We start from the raw sequence: 19,422 nt of genomic DNA on the forward strand, positions 1-19,422 counted from the left end.
CAGTCCCGGCATGCCCCGCGGCCCGCCGCCCAATCACGGCGCGCTTTGTTGCGGGGGTGCGGCAGGCGCCGAGGCCCCGTTTCAAGATGGCGGACGACAGTGAGACAGCAGTGAGGCGGCCACCGGCGAGGCCTCCGCGGCCGTCGGCGGAGGAGAACGACCACGAGCACTGCAGCGACTGCGAGAACGAGGCGGAGCACGGCTCCAACCGGGGGTGAGCGGCGGCCGGGGCCGCCCGTCGCGACGGCGGCCGGGCCCATTGAGGAGGGCAGCGGCCGGGAAGTGAACGGTGCCCCGCCCCGCGGGCACACTGATTGGCCGGCAGGCGGCACCCCGCGCTACGATTGGTCGAGCCGCCCGTCAGTCTGGCGGGAGGGCGGGACGCTGGCTGCCTTTCTCGCCAGTTGTGGGAGCGTGTTCTGGAGCTGAGCGGGGTCGGGCCCGTTTGCGGCGCGGATGGGGAACGGCCGGCGCGGTGTCTGCGGGGCAGCCGGAAAGGGGCCGCCAGTGCCTTTTTTTTTTCCAGAAATGAGCCCGATTCGCATCTTTTCTTGTCCTTGTGTTACGCTGTGTCTCCCCGCGTTCCCCCTGTCCTCCAGCGCGAGCCCCGTCCCGCGGTGTCACCCGGGGTGGTGGCACGGTTGGGCGCGTTATCCTGCTGCCCAGAGCCTGTGGCCTCCCGTGGCCATCCCTGCGCCCTGGAAGAAGCCCGGGGTTCTACACACCCATCCCGTTGTTACCCTAAACACAGCCCCGGGTTTTGTGAAGCTCAGCTGAGGTGGTCTTGTGGTGTGCAGAGGTGTGAAATGCTGCAGTGGCAACGATTGGGCTGGGAGCGGGCACAGGCAGCGAGGCAGGTCCCTGTCTAGGTAGGAAAGCTCTGAAGTCCCTAACGCAGTACCCACATTACTCACTGCCTTAATTAATAAGGCGCAGAGTTGCCTCGCCATGCCTGTGGTTTGCAGGAGAGGCTTTGTCCTCGTTCCTGCTGGCTTTGCATGCAGTAGGGCACGTCAGCGTGTGGCTTATGCCACATCACGTGTTTCCAGAGGTTTCCAGCAGTTTTGCACCTTGTGCTTCACGCACCGGAGCCTCACTGGGCTCCTCTTCCCCCTCACCCTGCTTTCCCAGCCCTGCAAGACTGTTGGCTTGAAGAGCTTTTCTCCCTCCATCAGCAGCTTTCCGTAGGCAATCCCACCTGTCCAGTAACCAAAGTGAATAAAAGGTCATGGAAGAAATATCACAGAGGCTTTTTTTATGACAGCACAGATGCCTGTTTATATTTTATTTGCCTCCTGGGTGTGGCACCGTGTCTCAGTTTAATAGGTTTAGCCGTGCTTGGGGAGATTTTTCTTTTCTTTCCCTCTGACATGATTAGGTTTGTGGAAACCAGAGCAAAGCAGACGGGAGATGCGGTGCTTAATCACCGTTATTTCCCGGCCCAGGGGTTCAGCCTGCCCTTTGCCAGGAAAAGGTGTGTTCTTGAGCCCTCTTCATATCCTAGTGCGGGCATTGCATCTCCTGCAACCCTGAGGAGTTAAAAGTTACCTGCCCTGACTAGGGCAAGCGTTGAAGTGCAACAGGCTAACCAGGCAACCTGGGAAATGTCCAGGAACAAATATACTTAGAGAGTTCAGATCACTTGGGAAATAACATTAGAAGTGTGGATGATGGGCACAGCGATAATGAGCACAAACCAGGGAGGGTTTGGGGCTCTCTGGCAAACCTCCTGCCCCCCCAAAAAACCTAGTGGGGGATCCACCTAGGAGAGAAATGACCAAGCAGTAGGAAAAGTGGTGGTTTTCTTTCTTGATGCACATCGGTTCCCTTGATTTTGTACCATCGCTTTACACTGGGATGTGGGAGTGTTTCTGGTCACCCCAGCAGAACACTGTCCCCAAAAATGAGGCAGGGGAAGTGCTTTGAGCTGCCGGGGTTTGCAGAGCGATGCTTGGAGTCCTGCCTCTGCCCAGTTCGTGTTGAGAGTTGCTGGATCTTGGCTCTGAGATTTAAAACATAAAAATGTTACTTAGGGAGAGCAATACTTCCTTTCCTTTTAAGGACAGGAAAGAGGAATTGAGTTTCCTCCGCTTCAGTCCAGTGTCAGCACTGGGAAGTGGCTGCACCGCTCTCTGCTGCGGCTGTCCAAGTTGATTTCCCAAAGAAAAAAAATCCCACTTTTGTATTTGTTGCGATTTCCTTTGTGTGGAGAGGGCTTCTGTCATGCCTCCAGTGTCAGCGGAGGATTTATTCCCCTTGTAGATAAAAGACACAGGAAAGGCCGGGACACAGCACGGGCTCTGCTCTCCAGAGCTGCTGAGAGCCCGGTGGCATTTGTCGGTTCGGGGGCAGCGAGTGGAGGTGGTGAGACCAAGGATTCGAGTGTCCCCGCCCTGTGAAACGTGTCTGTCATTGGCAAAACCACCCAGGGAAGCTGTTCGGGTGGGAAAAGTTTGGGGACAGTCCTGTGGCACGAATTGGGTTGTTGCTGGATGGGGCGTGGGGAAAGCAAGAGGCTCTTCTTGGTGGGACAGCGGGCAGCTGCCTGGTTTGGCAATCCCTGCCTGCACTTACACCATGGAGCACGTTCCTGGGACAAGCGCTGTGCTCTAACGTGCCACATTCAGTTTTAGGTATCGTACGGAGCACGGTAATGGCACGCTGTGCTTCGGGACCCGGGCTCTGCCATCTGCAGAGCCTCGCTCTGGCCCCTAATGAGATTAGAGCCTAAGTACCGCGCCCGATTAGCCCCAGGTTTGGCAGAAGGATTTTCCAGTACCTAAATACAGAGCAGGGATCTACTGTGTCTCATCTGACACCTTTCAGACTAGGAAGCGAGGCTGTGTGGTGGAGGAAGTGCAAACCACACAACCCCCTGTCTGAATCTATGTTTCCAGCTGGGTTTTGAGGAAGAACCAGCAGCTTTTGGTACTGTTTGCTGCCTTAGGTGTGAGACAGTCTGAGAGCCCAAGCGCAGTGTTTCGATTTGGGTAACAAAAGACACTTTTTGATTGCTGCAATACATACGCTGTGGGAAATAACTCCCAGTCCCTGCTGTCGAAATCCGCCCCCATGCCCACCCAGAGCTTCCCACTCGGTTTGGGGAGCCAAGGGAGCTGGCCCCATCTGGAATTGTCCTCCCTTGTGCTTTCCTCCCTCACCTTGCAAAAATAAAGCTCTCAGGTCTGGGAATACAGTGGAAGTGCACGTGGATCCGGGTGATAGATAAGTGGGTGCTGAGCACCAGTTTGTTACTGGATACATCTGGTGTTTCCCAGCCTCCAGAGGGGCTGAGCTGGTGGAGGACAGTCAGTCTGAGCGGGTCTCACCTTCAACAAGCCCATCTGGTTTATTTAGGTACTTCCAAAAGTCTATTTTTGCGATTGCTCGGGTTATGGGTATTACTTTCTGTGCAGGGGTTAGTGCTGGCTCCTTTCCGTCGAACTCGAGGAGCTGTCCGGTGGCGGGGCAGGGGGATTGCAGCAATAGGTAATGGCCACGACGGACGACCATGGCTTTCCTGGGAGAAGGGAAAAGCATTTTTCTTCGCCAGAAAACAGACCATTGTGATCCCGAGGGTAATTGGAAGACGTTTCACATAGCGCAGCCAACGCACCCTCTTCCACCCTCTTTATCTCTCAAAGCAGCTCGGGCTGGAAAGGAGATACGGGAGGAAAAAAGGCGTAAAGCATTTAGCTGGGAAGGCTGTGGGCTGTCGGGCAGGAGCTGGCCTGGTGGTTAACCCTTCCTGGGGGGTGAAACCAGCTTCAGCCCTCACAGCTTCATGGGATGCATCGGCTGTGGTAGCTGGGATTTTGGATGGTGGTGGCTTGTCCCAGGGCACTGGTGAGGTGTTGCCATTAATTTAGGGAGAGTCCAAGGGGCTGCAGCTACACTGGAGCATAAAGAAGATACTTGCTTTCCTAAATGGACTTTAAAATAGAAAATACTTATAATTATTGCTTCCCTAGGTTTAGCGAGTTGGACCTTTGGGTTTTCCAGCATTTTCCTACATGCTGGCGACTCCTCTGTTGGGTTGGTTTTTATCCTGGCTGAAGTAGAGCCCTTCCCCATGCCACAGCACCTGGGAATGCAAAACCTCATCCCACCTTATGCCACCCTGATTTCTTCCAGGTCACGACAGCTTTGCTCATAAATCAGGGAGGATTTTTCTCAGCGCTTTTACCTGTGAGCCCGGTGTGGGGGTGAAGCGATATTGGTTGGGCTGAACTCATTAGCGGCAAGCTGGGAGTTGGCAGCTCTGATTTATGAAGCAAAGCGATGCCAACTGCATATGCAGGGGCTGGGAGGATTTTGTTTGTCACATCTGACACCTGCAGCATCCTGACGTGGAGGTGACCTGGGAAAACGTGTCCATCTCCTTTGGAAGGGGCAGCTTCCAGTGTCTGCCCTCGGATGTGCTCGCAAAGCCACCTCATGCCGTCAGTTTTGGTGTTAAAATTGGTAAGAAATCAGTTGTGTTTATTGCAGCTCCACGGTGGATGGTTTGGCTCATCCCAGGACCTTGGTGTGTGGCTGACCTGGCTGGTTGGGGATCTGCCAGGTCTCGCCCGTGCTCCTCCATGAGGAGTTAAAAAAACACCCCATCACGCATTTGTCACCAAAATCAATAGCGGTGTCAGCAGCGCTTTGCTGTAATTACTTTTGCTGTCATGTCAGAGCTCCCAGCTCCCCGGGTGGAGGTAAAGGCCTTTCCTGGTGGTGAGAGGAAAGGTAAGATGTCCCCCCTCAGGGACGGCTCAGCAGCGCTGCAGGATGCTGATCCCCTCAGAGCTGCAGCTTCGCGGCTGCTCCTCTCTCCGCTCTGCTGCAAGCGCTTAATGCGCTTCTGGAGAAGAGGGGGGGCTTCTCATCGAGCCCCTTTTTGTGGAGCAGCTCACCCTGCTTCTTCCCTGTGCTGATGAGCAAATGCTTTCTGTTTCCTGGTGTTTCACATGGGACTCTGCTGATAGACGGGAATCCTTTTCCCCAGCAAATGCTGTCTGCAGAGTCTCTGCTACCGTTGAGGTTTTGTCCGGAGGAAAGCCCTCCCCATCTCAGCTGCTCCATGTCCTGCAAACCAGACGTCTCTGCTCCGCAGGGTGACGGCTGCCCATCACGTCGGGTTTCTGCGCCGCAAGCGTCAGTGGCCTCGCTGTCCGCAGACGTCTCCACACCCAGCCCTCCCGGCTTCATCCCTCAAAAAACCATTTCTCTATCCACTTTTCCCTGGTTTCAAAACTCAATTGCTGCTCAGCCCAGGGATTTTTTTTTAAACCTTATTCCCCTCTCGACTCTCTCCTTTTCCTGGCCTTGCTGAAATAAATAGTTGGATGCTGCTCCAACATATTTTCCAGCATGTTTCTTCTTTCTTTTCCCTGCTCCACCCTCTTCACCGCTATCTTGTGTTTGGTAAAGACATTAAGCTGGTCTGGGAGCAAGCAGTACTTGGGGGGTTTCCAGGCTGTGCTGGTGCTTTTGGTTCACTGTCTGCCTCTGGGCAGATCAGAGCCGTGCGGTTGTCCCTGCTGTGAAAGCAGGAATTGTTTTGGGGGTGCAAGGAAGAAGACGCCCCTATATCATAGAGTAAAATAAATACTGGCTTGGATCCACGAGCTGAGATTTGGGGAAAGAAGCGGAAGATGTCTACGAGTGCAGAGGAGGGCAGTGAAGCTGGTGAAGGGCCTGGAGAACAAATCCTATGAGGAGAGATTGAGGGAGCTGGGACTGTTCAGTTTGAGGAGGAGAAGGCTGAGGGGAGACCTCATCACTCTACAGCTCCCTGAAAGGACGTTGTGGAGAGGTTGGTGCTGGTCTCTTCTCACAGGTGATTAGTGACAGAACAAGAGGGAACGGCTTTAAACTGCAACAGGGGAGGGTCAGACTGGACATGAGGAAAAAATGTTTCCCAGAAAGAGTGGTCAGAGAGTGGAATAGGCTGCCCAGGGAGGGGGTGGAGTCCCCATCCCTGGGTGTGTTTAAGAGTTGTTTAGATGAGCTGTTGGGGGATGTGGGGTAGGGGAGAACTTTGTAGAGTCGGGCTGAGGGTTGGACTCGATGATCCCGAGGGTCTTTTCCAGCCTGAATGATTCTGTGATTCTATGTCCCTGGGCCCAGGGGGGCAGGGGCATGTCCCGCAGCATCCGGGCTGGTGGAGGGTCCCCGGGGCAGACCCAGTCCCACAGAGCTCATACCAGTTTCTAGCCAGCCCTGCTCTGGTGTGGGCAATGGTGCCTGCCAGTGGTGGGCTCTGTGGTACATGCTGTGGATGTGCTGCTTGATGCAAAGAGCAGCTCCCACCTGGGATTCTCCATGTCTTTCGTCGCTCTGACCTCTCCCTGTCGAGCCAGATGTGGGTTATCCTCCTCAGTGAAAACAGAAGAAGAAAGATGCTGTGGTTTTACTGCAAAACAAACTCGCCGCACTGACAGGGACAGGGCAGAGCTGAGCAATGCTGGTGGTGTACATGCCATCCCCCCAACATGCTTTGCAGAAGACGCCTTGTGTGTGTTGGCAGCTGGCAAAGTGCCCCTGGTCCGGTGTTCCCCCCTTTTTCCCTCTTATCCCTCTGCTTGGTCCCGCTCCAGCTGTCTGTGGGGTTGAATTTCCACCTGAGCCGTGACCCTCTCAGAGGCTGTAGCCTTGTTTCGGGGACCATTGGCAGGGAAGCTCCTGGCTTGGGGTGCCCAGCTCTGCAGCAGTAACATTGCCTGTCCTGTGTCAGGGTGTCTCACACGGGTGAGATCACATACGCCGTGCCAGGAGCAGGCATCTCTCCTGTGTTTTGGCATCAGGTCACTGCCAGATTTGCCCCTCAGTGAGGCTGGGCTTGGTGTGGGGTTTCATGCCTGTGGCTGCTTTGGGGTGATCATCCTCTGGATGTCCAGGGCTACCCTGCATCCCTGGAAGGAGGAGTGATGCCCTGGCACAGGCACTTCCCACCTGTGCTCCCACAGAGATTTGCTGCTCAATCTCGATTTTCCAGCTCCAGCATAACAATATAATAATTTCCCAATGTAACAGCCACCCATCTCCCTAGATCATCACCTCTGCAGGTGGGGTGACAGTTGGTGCAGTGTCCTTGGCCTCCAGTCCCTCCGTGGACCTGCTGCAGTGCCTTATCTCCAAGGCTGGACCAGTGTTTGCTGCTCCCACGTCCATCCTTGGGCTCAGAGAGGAGGAAAAACCCTAAGCTGGGCAATGCTGCTGCTCCACGGGGTGGATTTGGGCACATGGGGCCGAGCAGGGTGATGTGACAGCAAAGACATGGTCATCTGCAGTGTGGGGCTCGCTCTCCACCACTGCCCAAACCTTCAGGGTGGGAGATGTTGGTGCTGGTCCCCTTTTGGGAGCTCACTGCTGGGAGAGGACACATGGCAGCACCCCCCGTGCACCTTGTATTCCCTCTCCTGGAGACTTGGACTCAGAGCAGGGAGCTTGTATTTTCTTTAGAGAGCTTCAGAAACCCTATAAATGTTCTCCAAAAGAAAACCCCAAGGCTCCAATGATGTTTCTTTTGTTCTCTAGGGGCTTGAGTCCAGCAAATGACAGCGGAGCCAAAAAGAAGAAAAAGAAACCCAAACGGAAGAAAGAGAAAGGAGGAGATCAGCCCGACCAGGCTCAGGATCAGCCGGTGAAGGTAACCAACCCCTTCCTGGCATTGTGGCCCCACGCAGCAACCAGCCCCATCCTGAACCTCTCCGATGTAGCTTAGGGCAAGGAAAGAGTCTCCTGATCCTGGTTTTAGGAACTTGGCTGGTCAAAAAACTTAAGGTTTAGAGTAGTTTCCCAGCCTGGCTCCGTACATGGGAATTCCCGTTGCTGCAGGAGGTGTTTGCGGAGCACTCCAGGGTAGACGCGGTCCTTGGCTGGATATCCCAGCCAGTTCCTGCGCTGCGGTGAAAGGGTCAGACTGGCGCCTCCGAGTTATTCTTTCCAGACACCAGCTGCCTCCTCACAGGCAGGGAATTGCCACGCTGCCACCTGCCAGCTTCCGTTCCTGCCCGCAGCCAGCACAACAAAAACATTTTCATATTCTTGGGTGACAACAGATGTTGTTGATTTTTGTTTGATTAACGTAAGAACAGCAGCCGGGTCAGAGCAGGGTCTGTCTTTGGCTTTGCCCGATCCTGACTCGCGGCCGGTGCTTCGTGAAGGAGCATGGGGCACTCAAGCTTTGTCCCTCCCAGCGCTGTCAGTCACCCCTCTTGTCCCCTCTGGTCCTGTGGCAGGGGACACACACACAGATCTGCACATCAGCAGAGGCTGTTTAGTGTCCGATGCCCCGTTTCCATCCAAATATTTCTAATATTTTGGTCTTCTGACCGTGCAGAGCATTAAATTGGGCCTTTGAGTGTTTCAGACTAACTTCACTGGGAATCAGGGAGGGGCTGGAGTTGTGAATTCAGCGCAGAGCTGCCCACCCTGCCAAGGTCTGCCTGGGGAGGAGGAGGAAAGCATCCTTCATCTTGACTCAGCCTCTCTGCCTTGTCCTGGTCCGTGGTCCCCAGCGCTGGAAGCTGCAGTTTGCAGATAAGGATCCAGCTTAGATGGAGGAGGCTGAAGCAGTGAGACAAAAGCCACAGCAGAAAGCCCAAATGCTGCATGTGGGTTGACCCAGGGTGTCTCTGCATGGGTGTTAGCCAAGGTGAGGCAGGGAGGTTTGCTCTTGGAGCTCGCAGCACACTCTTAACTGAAGCTTAAAGCATTTTAAGGCAGCTCATCCATCCCCTTTGACCTAGGAGTGCCTAGAAACCAGGTCTAGGTGTGTGGCAGGTGGCTGGTCAAAGAGTTCATCCATCTTGTAGAGGGTTAGAAGAGGATCTAGGCTGCGAAGGGGGTCTCCTGCCCGCTCTCTTCTTCCTGGCAGTGCCCAGAGGCAGGGACAGCTCCAGGTTCCCCTAATAAGGAGCTGAAATACAGACCTGGTGGCTCAGCTCACTCATTTTGTCTTTCCGCCCTCCTTTTCTGCCCCCAGGTGAACTCTTTACCAGCTGAGAGGATCCAGGAGATTCAAAAAGCCATCGAGCTCTTCTCTGTAGGTCAGGGCCCTGCCAAAACCATGGAGGAAGCCAGCAAGAGGAGCTACCAGTTCTGGGACACACAGCCGGTGCCCAAGCTCGGTATGTACAGCTCCTTGTCGTTTCATGCTCCTTGGGAGAAGCCTAGTGCTCCCCAGGCTGCTCAAAGAAGCTGCTTTCTGGCCAGCGAGCGAGTCCCTGGGTGGCCCCTCACTGCTGTCCTACCTGGGCTTCAGAGGCATCGATGACACTTGTCCACTGCTCAGCGTCAGGGACTGAGCAGCCAGCACTGCCGCTGGAGAGCTGTGCAGGCAGCTGGGGGGTCGAGAGGGACAAGGAGCTGTTTCAGACATCCAATTTGATGCGTTTGGGCATCACTTAATCTCAGTTTTTAGCCCTTGAACTGGATCTCCCCAGCACTCTGCGCCCAAGTTTCATGCCGGGTGTCACTAGCCTTCCTCTTGCCAAGTCCTAGGGGACTTGGAGCTAACCAGCTCTCCCATGTCTGGGGGCTGAAGCTTCCCAGCAAGGGATCCTTGGTGGGGAAGGTAATGCGGGGTGAGACGGGGGCCAGCTGGTGATGGGAGCCGCTCAGGGAAGCAGGTCCATGTGCTGAGCTGCCACATTGTTGGTTTGCTGGGCTCGCATCAGCCTCTGGCACGGGCAGGCGCTGGGGCTGAGCCAGGAGAGCTGGGAGAGGGGAGGCACAAACCTCGCGAGCGTCTGCACCCCGAGGCTGCCATGCATGTCTAAAGATGGGGAGTGCTGTCTCCTCATCCCCCCTTCCCCCTGCAGACAGCCTGGCTGTGCTTCCCAGCTCTAGTCCTTGCTCCAGCCCTTTCTCCAGTTTGCTCTTGACGCTGTCAGCCTGCGTCAGAAGTGATCTGCTGTCGGTAACGAGGCGTTTCTCAGCGTGGCAGGAGCGCTTGGCAGCTGAGCAGCTCTGAAAGGAAGAGGGGTGTGCTGCCGCAGAGCTGCGTGGCTGGAAGGTGCTTGTTCCCGAGCTAATTGGAGCAAACCTGCAGCGCTCCTAGGGTGCCCGGGATGGCTTCGCTTAGTCTCTCCACCCCTGCATCCCCCAGCAAAATCCATGCGGAGCTCAGGAGAACTAGAGAATGAGTCCAAGCCCATGATTTCTAGATTTACCCGAAGCTTGTCATGGCTTCAAATCGGCTCCTCTTCAGTAATTTCCTTCATGGGGTTGTGTCTGACCCCCCTTGCTGCAAACTGTATTTGATTCCCTTTTCATGTTGTCTGAGGCTTTTTTTGGTCTCACAGACTTTGCTGGGAGCGATGGTCTCAGCTTTGTGCTGGGAAAATCATAGTGAGATGGCACAGGGTTATGTGAGACAGCAAAGCCTGATCTTGCATTTCATTTGCCTTTTTTCCCAGAGGATCCTGGACATGGCAAATATCATCTCTGCTTGGGTAAACCTGCAGAAGTGTGGAAGGTACCTTCTGGGGAAGCAGAGGCACAAACCAGCCCGCTCCTCAGTACACCAAATTGCTGGCTGTGCTCTGGCTGCCAGCCACTCGCTGGGTCCCAGTGTCTCTCGTGGTCCTTGCTGAGGAGCACGCTCTGGCACACAGCGTTACGTACACGAGGCTATTTGGGGTCGGGTAACAAAAGTACTGTGGGATTTTTGGGGCTGGATTTCAGAGCAGTTCAGCACCTGCTCACAACAGAGAGGACGGCCAAGGGTGAGCGTTTCTGGAAGCTGCCCTGGGTGGGTGTGATGGGGGTAGTTCTTGCTCTGGGCTTTCTTCACCTCCCCATTGCCTGGAAACCTTTTCAATCCCCTTTTAAGGGAATTCCTAATTAGCACAGCTTGCTTCTCTTGGCAGCACTGAAGTGATGCCACTGCATTGACATCCCCAAGAAAGCCGGTGCTTGAACTGACATCTCTTGGCTGAATCAGGGACTTTAGGAGTCAGTGTTTTTTCAACAAAAGTTGTCTTGTTCACTGCAGCTCTTCTATAAGCACAGTGGGAAGGAAACCCTGACGCTTGCCAAATGGCAGGGGCCAGAGCTGGCAGGGAGAGAGCCACCGTCCGATGGAGCGGCTCATGGGAAAGTGAAGGCTGAGACTGGGATTGCGGGGATAGGGAACAATATGGCACCACATGTGGACCTGGAGGACATATCTGTGGCCCTGAAGCTCTGATCAGTTTGGTCACCTCCTCTCTGCTGCCTGAGTGGCTCCACCATTGCCCTGGAAGGAGTTTTGATTCTCTACCCCTGTGTCACAACAAACATGTGGCACGTCCCAAACCGGGTGGGTGAACTGGCAATTCCTCCTGCCTGCTCCAGGGACCGGGGGTGGGAGACATGAGGCACCTTGCTCACCAGATTGAGGTGTCGTGGAGACTTGGCCTCCATCTTCATGGATCCTTGATCTCTCTTACAGGAGAAGTGGTGAACACCCACGGTCCTGTTGAGCCGGATAAAGACAATATCCGTCAGGAGCCATACACCTTGCCCCAGGGCTTCACCTGGGATGCCCTGGACCTTGGGGATAGAGGCGTGGTGAGTACAAGCAGCTCAGCACACGTGTTGGGAGGGTGTCTCCATTGCACAGTTGGCAGTTCTGTGCCTGGACTACCAAAGATGGTTTTGGGAACGGGAGCATGTCTTTCACCACACCAGGCAACTCTCCAGCTCAGCGGTCACGCCATCTTCTTGGAGTTAGATGGGTCTGACGTCCCCCACCACACAGTTACCTCTCACACATCCCATGTTGACCAGGTTGGCCTGGTTTCTTCATGGGGATGTAAGGTTGCCTGAAGCCAGGAGTTTTCCCTTAGGAAGACCCTCCAGACCATGACCCACCTCCTTGGGAGATGACCCAAGGGCAGCAGGACTTACCTGTGTGTCCTGCTGCTTACCCTGCTCTGCAGTGACACCGGTTCAGCAGCCCAGAGCAGGGGGATGTGCTGGTAGCTGGGACGCAGCTGCACATGGTGCCCATTGCTGTGGCCACACAAAAAGTATTTAGGGTCCTGTCTGAGGGCAGCTGGAGCGTGTGATGGCTGAATAACGTTCTTAACCTGCTTGATCTCTCCTGCTTTAGCTGAAAGAGCTGTACACGCTTCTGAACGAGAACTATGTGGAGGACGATGACAACATGTTCCGGTTCGATTACTCTCCTGAGTTCCTGCTGTGGTGAGTGGCACCACGGCCGCGGAGCAGAGGGTGTTGGATGCTGGCAAGCCTGATCTCGGTGACAGCACTGCAGCTGCCTTTGCTTATCCTGTCACACTTCTTTCCAAAATCTGCCTTCCCCATCTGTCACCATGCGCGTGTGCAGTGTCCCAGGTACACTGCGAGAGGGGTCTCGCCCAGCCCTGCCTACCTCTGGCTTCTTTGAGATATGGGAGCCTAAAGCTGGTTTTTTTTCCTCTTTGTTTTGATCCCATGAGTGTTTGAAAAAAATTCCGGTAGCTGAGGAACTTCTCAGTGCCCTGGAGCCGTAGGATGAAGGCAGCTGCCAAGTAATGTTGCCAGCAATAACACTTGGAAACCTGTTGCAGTGGAGCTGCTGTTTCCTCAGGGCGTTCATGAATCGAGGAACATGGATTTCCTCCTGTGTCACTAGTAAGAACTGGCCTTGGCCACGGAGTGCAGGAGTTGCCCTGGATCCCAGCAGTCCTGCCTTGTCACATCACTGTCACCCTCTCGTCCTCCTGCCTGCAAACCCAGCTGTGCTGGGCAGCCTGGAGCGGGACATGGGGTGTCCCAGGGCAGGGTGGGGAGGCAGCAGCAGGTACACTGGCAACCTCTGATGGGACGTGACTTCTGAAGTGTGTCTCTTCTCCAGGGCGCTGCGTCCTCCGGGCTGGTTGCCCCAGTGGCACTGTGGAGTCAGAGTTGTCTCCAGCAAGAAGCTGGTTGGATTTATCAGCGCGATTCCAGCCACTATCCACATCTATGACACGTGAGTGCTGCTCGGCTGCATTTCTTGTCCTGCCCCTTGATGGCATGTGGGGCTTCCAGGGAGTGCTGGGGAGGTCTGGCTACATTATCCTCCCCAACCAACCGAGCCAGACCTGCGCTGCTCAGCTGTGGAGATGTTTTGCTGCTTGGAGGAGAGGGTGGGGGATATTTGATGTGGGCAGTGAAGTTCTGTGCAAGGACATCTTGCAGGTAGCAACTGTTTTCCTCAATGAGTGAGTTCAGCTTAGAGCTCTGTCTTACAGAAATTCTCCAGAGCTGGATGGAGACCATTTTCCCTGGGCAAACCTTGGGTAATAGCTTAAAGGAGAGTTCTCCAAACCCAGCCCTTGCCCCTTGGCCTTCCCTGAGGCTTTGACTCCTCTTTCTCTTGAAGGGACTGGAAGTAAATTGCCCAGGGTGTTGGACCGATCCTCCCAGGTCAGGACAGTCCGGTCTCATGCTCTGCATTGTTTCTTTCCCAAGAGAGAAGAAGATGGTAGAGATAAACTTCCTGTGTGTCCACAAAAAGTTGCGCTCGAAACGGGTGGCTCCAGTTCTGATCCGCGAGATCACGCGGCGGGTTCATCTGGAGGGAATCTTTCAGGCTGTTTACACTGCGGGAGTGGTGCTGCCAAAGCCTGTGGGGACTTGCAGGTGAGTGTCTGTGCTTCTCCAAAGAGATTTTGGTCTGCAGACCCTTCCCTTGCTGGCATCCCCTCTGTGGCGTGTAGCATGTGTGGGATTTCCCGGGGCAAGAGAGATCAATTCCAGCCCAGGTTTCTCCTCCCCACACCATCCTTCCAGGATTAAGTCCAGTAGCTTTGCTTAAGCTGCTCACGCATCACAAGACAGGAGACTTTCTGCAGCACAAGCGCTTCAGGCCGCCCTTGTTTTTCTCTGCGGGAGCTGCTGGCCTCTTCGTGAGCCGGCGTGATGTTCTCGCTTGCCCTCTCATGGCAGCTACAAGAACCTCGTGCCCATGTGACCGTCCCGCTGCCCCAGAACAAGTCTCCCACCGCGAGTGTGTTTCTGCAGGTACTGGCACCGGTCCCTGAATCCTCGGAAACTCATCGAGGTCAAATTTTCCCACCTGAGCAGGAACATGACTATGCAACGTACCATGAAGCTTTACCGGTTGCCCGAGGTGGGTGCCAGCCGGGGCTGTGAGCCGCGGAGGCAGAGCTCACGAATTGCTCCTCGCTGAGCAAGGGGCGAGGCTGGGAGCTGGAGACACAAACATCTCGGCCGAGGCTGAGTCCTCTGCCTGGAGAACTGGGGTTTGTTTCATGTAGTAAATGACTCTGTCAAGCCATTGTGCTTTATTTAATCTTTATTTGTTTTTACCTGGGTACCTGCATTTTAAGGGCAAATTCTTACAGCTAAAGGACCCTGTGAGCTTTTGTTTCATGGTGAGTCATATCCTGTCCTCCTGGTAAAACGAGAACGCAGATATGACAGCCTTCATCTGTCCAAACGCAGCCATGGAGTGACCTTGACTTGGGTTAGTCCCTCATTCTTCAGTCACAGTGATCGGTTCTGTCACTTGTCCTGCTGGGGAAGTTCCCCAGCTGGATATGGGAGAAAAGACAAACAAAGCATTAAAATTGCCACCACCTTCCCCGACCTTGTTGGCTTCCTTCTGTGGGTCAGAGCTGCTCGTTTCGGTTGGAGAGCAGCAGCACATGGCTCCTGGCTCCTGCCTCCCGCCACAGCTACAAACCTGCTGTATTGTAGCTACCGATTTTTGTGCAGAAACCCAGACCCAGAAGCAGTCTGTGCTGCTTGATCTGGGCTTTGCTGAGCAATCCTAACCCTAGATTAGAAATCGAGTCCAACTGGAAATAACATCAGGCGGTTCGTTGCAGTGCTTAGGGCATGTCTGCTCACCCGTCCCTGCTGCGAGTGGGAGCAGAGACCTGGAGGGAAGCAGAGATCTTGTGTCATTAGTGGGTAGGAGGCCACTTCTAGCAGGACTTGACCTGGCACGTGGGGCTTTGGGACCTGCTGTGCTTCTCTGTGATCTTTGCTATTGGTGTCACAGCTGATCGCACCCATCCATCTGCTGGGAAAATGGCTGGGGGGAGGGTGCTGGGATGTGGGACTGAAAATGGGCTGGTGTAAGCAGAGAGCATCTCCATGGCACTTGTTGGAGAGCCCTTGGGTGATAAATGCCACCATGCAAGCAACGCAAACGATTTGTCCCACTTTCTGTAGACTCCCAAGACTCCTGGCTTGCGGCCAATGGAGCACAGAGATATCTCCGCAGTGCACAAGCTCTTGACCGAGTACCTGAAGCAGTTCCACCTGACGCCTGTCATGAGCCGAGAGGAGGTGGAGCACTGGTTCTTACCTCAGGAGAACATCATCGACACCTTTGTGGTGGAGGTGAGGGGGCAGGAGCAAGACCGGAGGGGGGTTTCCTGGGCTTCTGCCTCCGCTGGAAGAGTGTGCGGTGAGCTGTGGGAGCGATTGGGGAGGTTGCTGCCCCTGGCAGTGAGATGCTCTTCCCGGGTGGGAGGTTTGAGCTGCTGGAGGATGGTGCCTCTCCATCCTGGGCTGCCCTGAGTCTCCTCGCAGGGAGTCCACACGTCACTCAGACTGGCAAAGCCCCTCTGAGGCTCCAGCCAGGCTTTATCCTGGCTCTGATGTGTGGTGGTGTCACTTCTGGCTTCCAGAGTGCCCCAGGGGAGGTGACAGACTTCCTGAGCTTCTACACACTGCCCTCCACCATCATGAACCACCCGACTCACAAGAGCCTGAAAGCTGCTTACTCCTTCTACAACGTTCACACCAAGACGCCTCTCATCGACCTCATGAGCGATGCTCTCATACTCGCCAAGTCGGTGAGCGATGGCGGGGCTAGGGTGGCACCATGGGGCACTGGGCAGCTCACGGGTCAGCTCACGGGGCACTGGGCAGCTCACGGGTCAGCTCACGGGGCACTGGGCAGCTCACCGGGCAGCTCACGGGGCACTGGGCAGCTCACAGGGTGCCGGGCAGCTCACCAGGCAGCTCACGGGGCACTGGGCAGCTCATGGGGCACCAGGCAGCTCACCGGGCAGCTCACGGGGCACCAGGCAGGGCACTGGGCAGCTCACTGGGCACCAGGCAGCTCACCAGGCAGCCTGTCTGCCCTTGGGTTTATGGAGAGGGCTGGCCCCGGGGCAGGGCTTGTGCCCAGGGCCGGACAAACCCAAATCCTGACAGATCTGCCGCTCAGGGGAGGGGCGCAGGGGTAGCCTGAACCCTCTGGCGAGCACTGAGCTGAACTGAGGGAGTCTGCTTGTTTCTTCCAGCGAACGACATTGCCGTGTGTCGGTAGCGCGTGAGCTGAGGGTGGGTGTCCCGATGCCAAGTTCTTCGCTGGTGACCTCGGTCCCATCTTCTGGGGGTGCAAAGCTGGGCAGGGGAGGGGGCAGGCAGCTCGCAGAAGGGAGGAACTCCCCAGCACGTAAGCAGGAGGAGCTGATGGCTTCCTGTCTTGCCTGTGCAGAAAGGATTCGACGTCTTCAATGCACTGGATCTCATGGAAAACAAAACCTTCCTGGAGAAGCTGAAGTTTGGGATTGGGGACGGGAACCTGCAGTATTACCTGTACAATTGGAAGTGTCCCAGCATGGCACCAGAGAAGGTCAGTGCTGCGGGGCGGTGGGGTCCTCCAGTGCACGGGAAGGGGTTTTGTCCCCTCAACCCCCAGGGAGACAGATTTGCCATCACACGCCATGGTGTTCCCAGGCCAGCTGCTCTCTGGTGCAGCGTTACCTGCAGTCACAGGTGAATCCAGCAACGGCTCCTCTGTGCTCTCCCGATGGTGCCTGCACAGAGGGTGTCCCTGGGGAAAAAAGCTCCCCAGGCTGGTTTTACTCTTGGACTAGTGCAGGTTCAGAGACCTTAACCCCACACACATCCCACATCCACACGGAGCTGGTGCAGGGTCTGGAGCACAGGTCTGATGGGGAGCAGCTGAGGGAACTGGGGGGGTTTAGTCTGGAGAAGAGGAGGCTGAGGGGAGACCTCATGGCCCTCTCCAACTCCCTGAAAGGAGGGTGCAGAGAGGGGGGATGAGTCTCTTGAGCCAAGGACCCAGCGGCAGGACAAGAGGGAATGGCCTCAAGCTGCGCCAGGGCAGGGTCAGACTGGCTCTTAGGAAGGATTTCTTTGCAGAAGGGGTTGTTGGGCGTTGGAATGGGCTGCCCAGGGCAGGGGGGCAGTCCCCATCCCTGGAGGGGTTGAAGAGTCGGGTTGACCCAGCGCTGAGGGATCTGGTGGAGTTGGGAACGGTCAGGGTGAGGTTCATGGTTGGACTGGAGGAGCTTCAAGGGCTTTTCCGACCGAGATGATTCTGGGATTCTGTGACTGTGGAAGGAGGCCAGGTACAGAGAGGAGACAGGCAGAGGGCTGCAGGGTGACAGATGTGACCCCGCTGGTTGGGACAGTCACCTGGGGGGTGGTTGCTGTGCCCTGTGAGCCTGCACAGGGCCCGGCTGTCGCCTTGCAGCCCTGTAGCCTGCGTGTCAATCTGTCGTGGTGGGGTGAGATGCACAACAACCCCTCTAGAGAGAACAGACGAGCTTTGAGAGCCATTGAGTCGCTGTTGAACAGGACCCGTGATGATGGGGAGCTCAGCGCGGTTGCTCGTAGTGTGTGGGGGGTCTCTGGGGTGTCACCCTGTCCCCACGGCCAGCAGCTCGCTCCCTGCCCAGCGGCTCTGAGCACTCGCAGCGGTGCCTGTGGACACCCCGTCTGTCTGCCCTGGGCCATTTTCAGGGAGCACCTGGTTGCTGCTGTGTTGCCCCCCTGAAGATGTGCTTCAGCATCTGTCCAGTCCACAGCCACCAGGACAGCGCTAGAGAACCAGAAGCTGCTTGGCCTTGCAGCACTGCAGCCTGCCCACGCTACGTCACAACAGCTAATTAATGCCTTAACGACAGTAACGGGGCTTTGATTCCCTTCACAGAGTGTGTGAAGCCAGGTCTGGCTCTGTGGGTACAAGCCCACGTGCCTTAAACCAGCCTTGCTCTGCCACTGAACCTTTCAAAAAGCTCCAGCAGGTTGCTGGGAGGTTTCAGCAGTCCCTTTTCTCACTGGGAGGGCTGGAGGGTTGGAGAGCCTGGTGCTGGGAGCCGCTCTCTGGCCGTACCCGGCGACGGGGCTGCCCGTGGCTGCAGCGGGTCGGAGCCTGGGAGCAGCCACCAGCACGTCCCGTCACGCAGCCAGAGAGCACCCAGCGGTGCCCACTGCCCGCAGAGGGGCCTCTCCCGGTATGAGGCTCTCGGGAAGCTTTCCCAAATCTCTTGTTATTAGCTTAGAAACAACCTTGGCTCGTAAATCAAGGCTGTCTTGCAGACTGCCTGGGCCAAATATCGGTCACCTCGCAGATTGGAGCTGGGCAGGGTTCATGTGCCCATTTGGCCACATGCCCAGGGCTCTCCCTGCTCCCAAACATCCCAAAGCCGGTGGGAAAACCCACACAGATGGTGCTGAGCCCTCCCGGCTGGCGCAGCGAGGGCTTGCGAGCCGTGTCCGCCCGGAGCTGGCGCTGGGGCAGAGGACGCTGGTGCTCGGGCACGTCTTGACCCGCCGTCTTGGTTGGCTCCCCCAGGTCGGACTGGTGTTGCAGTAAGCGAGCCCTTGCTAGGAGAGCGCGGCACCGCCGAGGAGCCGGGCCCGACGAGGGTGCTGCCCTCATCCTTTCCGCCAAAGCTGGACCCGCGCCGGGAGAGGTGGAACGGAACCAGCCGCGCAGCCGCCACCGCCTGGATTCACCGACCGCGTCCCGCAGCGCCGGCCGCCGCTCCCCCGCTGGCGTCAGCGGTCTCCTTTGTTTTGATTTAATTGCATCCTCGTAAAGACGTGATCAAGGGAATGTAACTGCTGAAACTAGCTCATGATTGGCATATAATGGAGTTAACGGGTGAATAATAAAAGTATATATTATATATATTTTAAATCTTTCCTGTTCCAAACTGACATGAGTTGCATTCATCTGCTGAAGGCCGCCTCCGGGTCGCTGGACCGTGACTTTTCTCGACGGGGCCAACCAAGGTAGATGCTGCACCGAGCGGCTCGGCACCGGCGTGGTGGAGCACCGGGCTGCGGTGGCCGGGCTGCCGAGCCCTCCTGCCTGCCTGGAGGGTGCTGGGGGCTCTGCCTTTTCCCTGGGTTTGCTCCCTCCTCTGTTAAACTCGGTCCTTCCTGCGGGTGCCTGGAGAGGGAGGATGGCACCGTCACTCCCCGTGGGCTCGGGAGCATGTCGAAATTTCTTTCTAAGGGCTATTTGTGCAAGCGATGCCTTGTCCCTTCTCCTTCCCAGCCTCAGAGACTCGAACCCTCTCTGCTCAGTGGGGCAAGTGCTGAACTGAGGAGCAGCAACGCCTGAAGATACAGGGGGACTCGGCTCCTCGCTTGCCTCCCCAGCTCGGCCAGCGCACCCCACTCTGCTCGGACTCCTCAGGGTCGTTCCTCTCC

General features: G+C 56.1%; 1 protein-coding gene across 1 annotated transcript; it reads left to right on the plus strand.

The window, feature by feature from the left end:
- Nucleotides 1-45: 45 nt before the first annotated feature.
- On the plus strand, nucleotides 46-18,904 carry NMT1 (N-myristoyltransferase 1). Its single transcript, XM_074892279.1, has 12 exons — nucleotides 46-214; nucleotides 7,528-7,639; nucleotides 8,978-9,122; nucleotides 11,429-11,547; nucleotides 12,092-12,183; nucleotides 12,839-12,955; nucleotides 13,438-13,608; nucleotides 13,990-14,098; nucleotides 15,169-15,339; nucleotides 15,630-15,797; nucleotides 16,448-16,585; nucleotides 18,557-18,904. The coding sequence occupies exons 1-12, from the start codon at nucleotides 87-89 to the stop codon at nucleotides 18,575-18,577; spliced, it is 1,491 nt and encodes a 496-aa protein (XP_074748380.1). The 5' UTR covers nucleotides 46-86; the 3' UTR covers nucleotides 18,578-18,904.
- The last annotated feature ends 518 nt before the right edge of the window (nucleotides 18,905-19,422 follow it).

The sequence above is a fragment of the Strix uralensis genome, chromosome 22 (assembly GCF_047716275.1).
Source record: "Strix uralensis isolate ZFMK-TIS-50842 chromosome 22, bStrUra1, whole genome shotgun sequence".
In the NCBI taxonomy this organism is placed as follows: Eukaryota; Metazoa; Chordata; class Aves; order Strigiformes; family Strigidae; genus Strix; species Strix uralensis.

Excerpts from the sequence above, each read along its gene's own strand:
- NMT1 (XM_074892279.1), top strand. The coding sequence starts at position 87 with ATGGCGGACGACAGTGAGACAGCAGTGAGGCGGCCACCGGCGAGGCCT. Across the intron at positions 11,548-12,091 it reads ACCTTGGGGATAGAGGCGTG|CTGAAAGAGCTGTACACGCT; the intron begins GTGAGTACAAGC and ends CTCCTGCTTTAG. Across the intron at positions 15,340-15,629 it reads TCGACACCTTTGTGGTGGAG|AGTGCCCCAGGGGAGGTGAC; the intron begins GTGAGGGGGCAG and ends TCTGGCTTCCAG.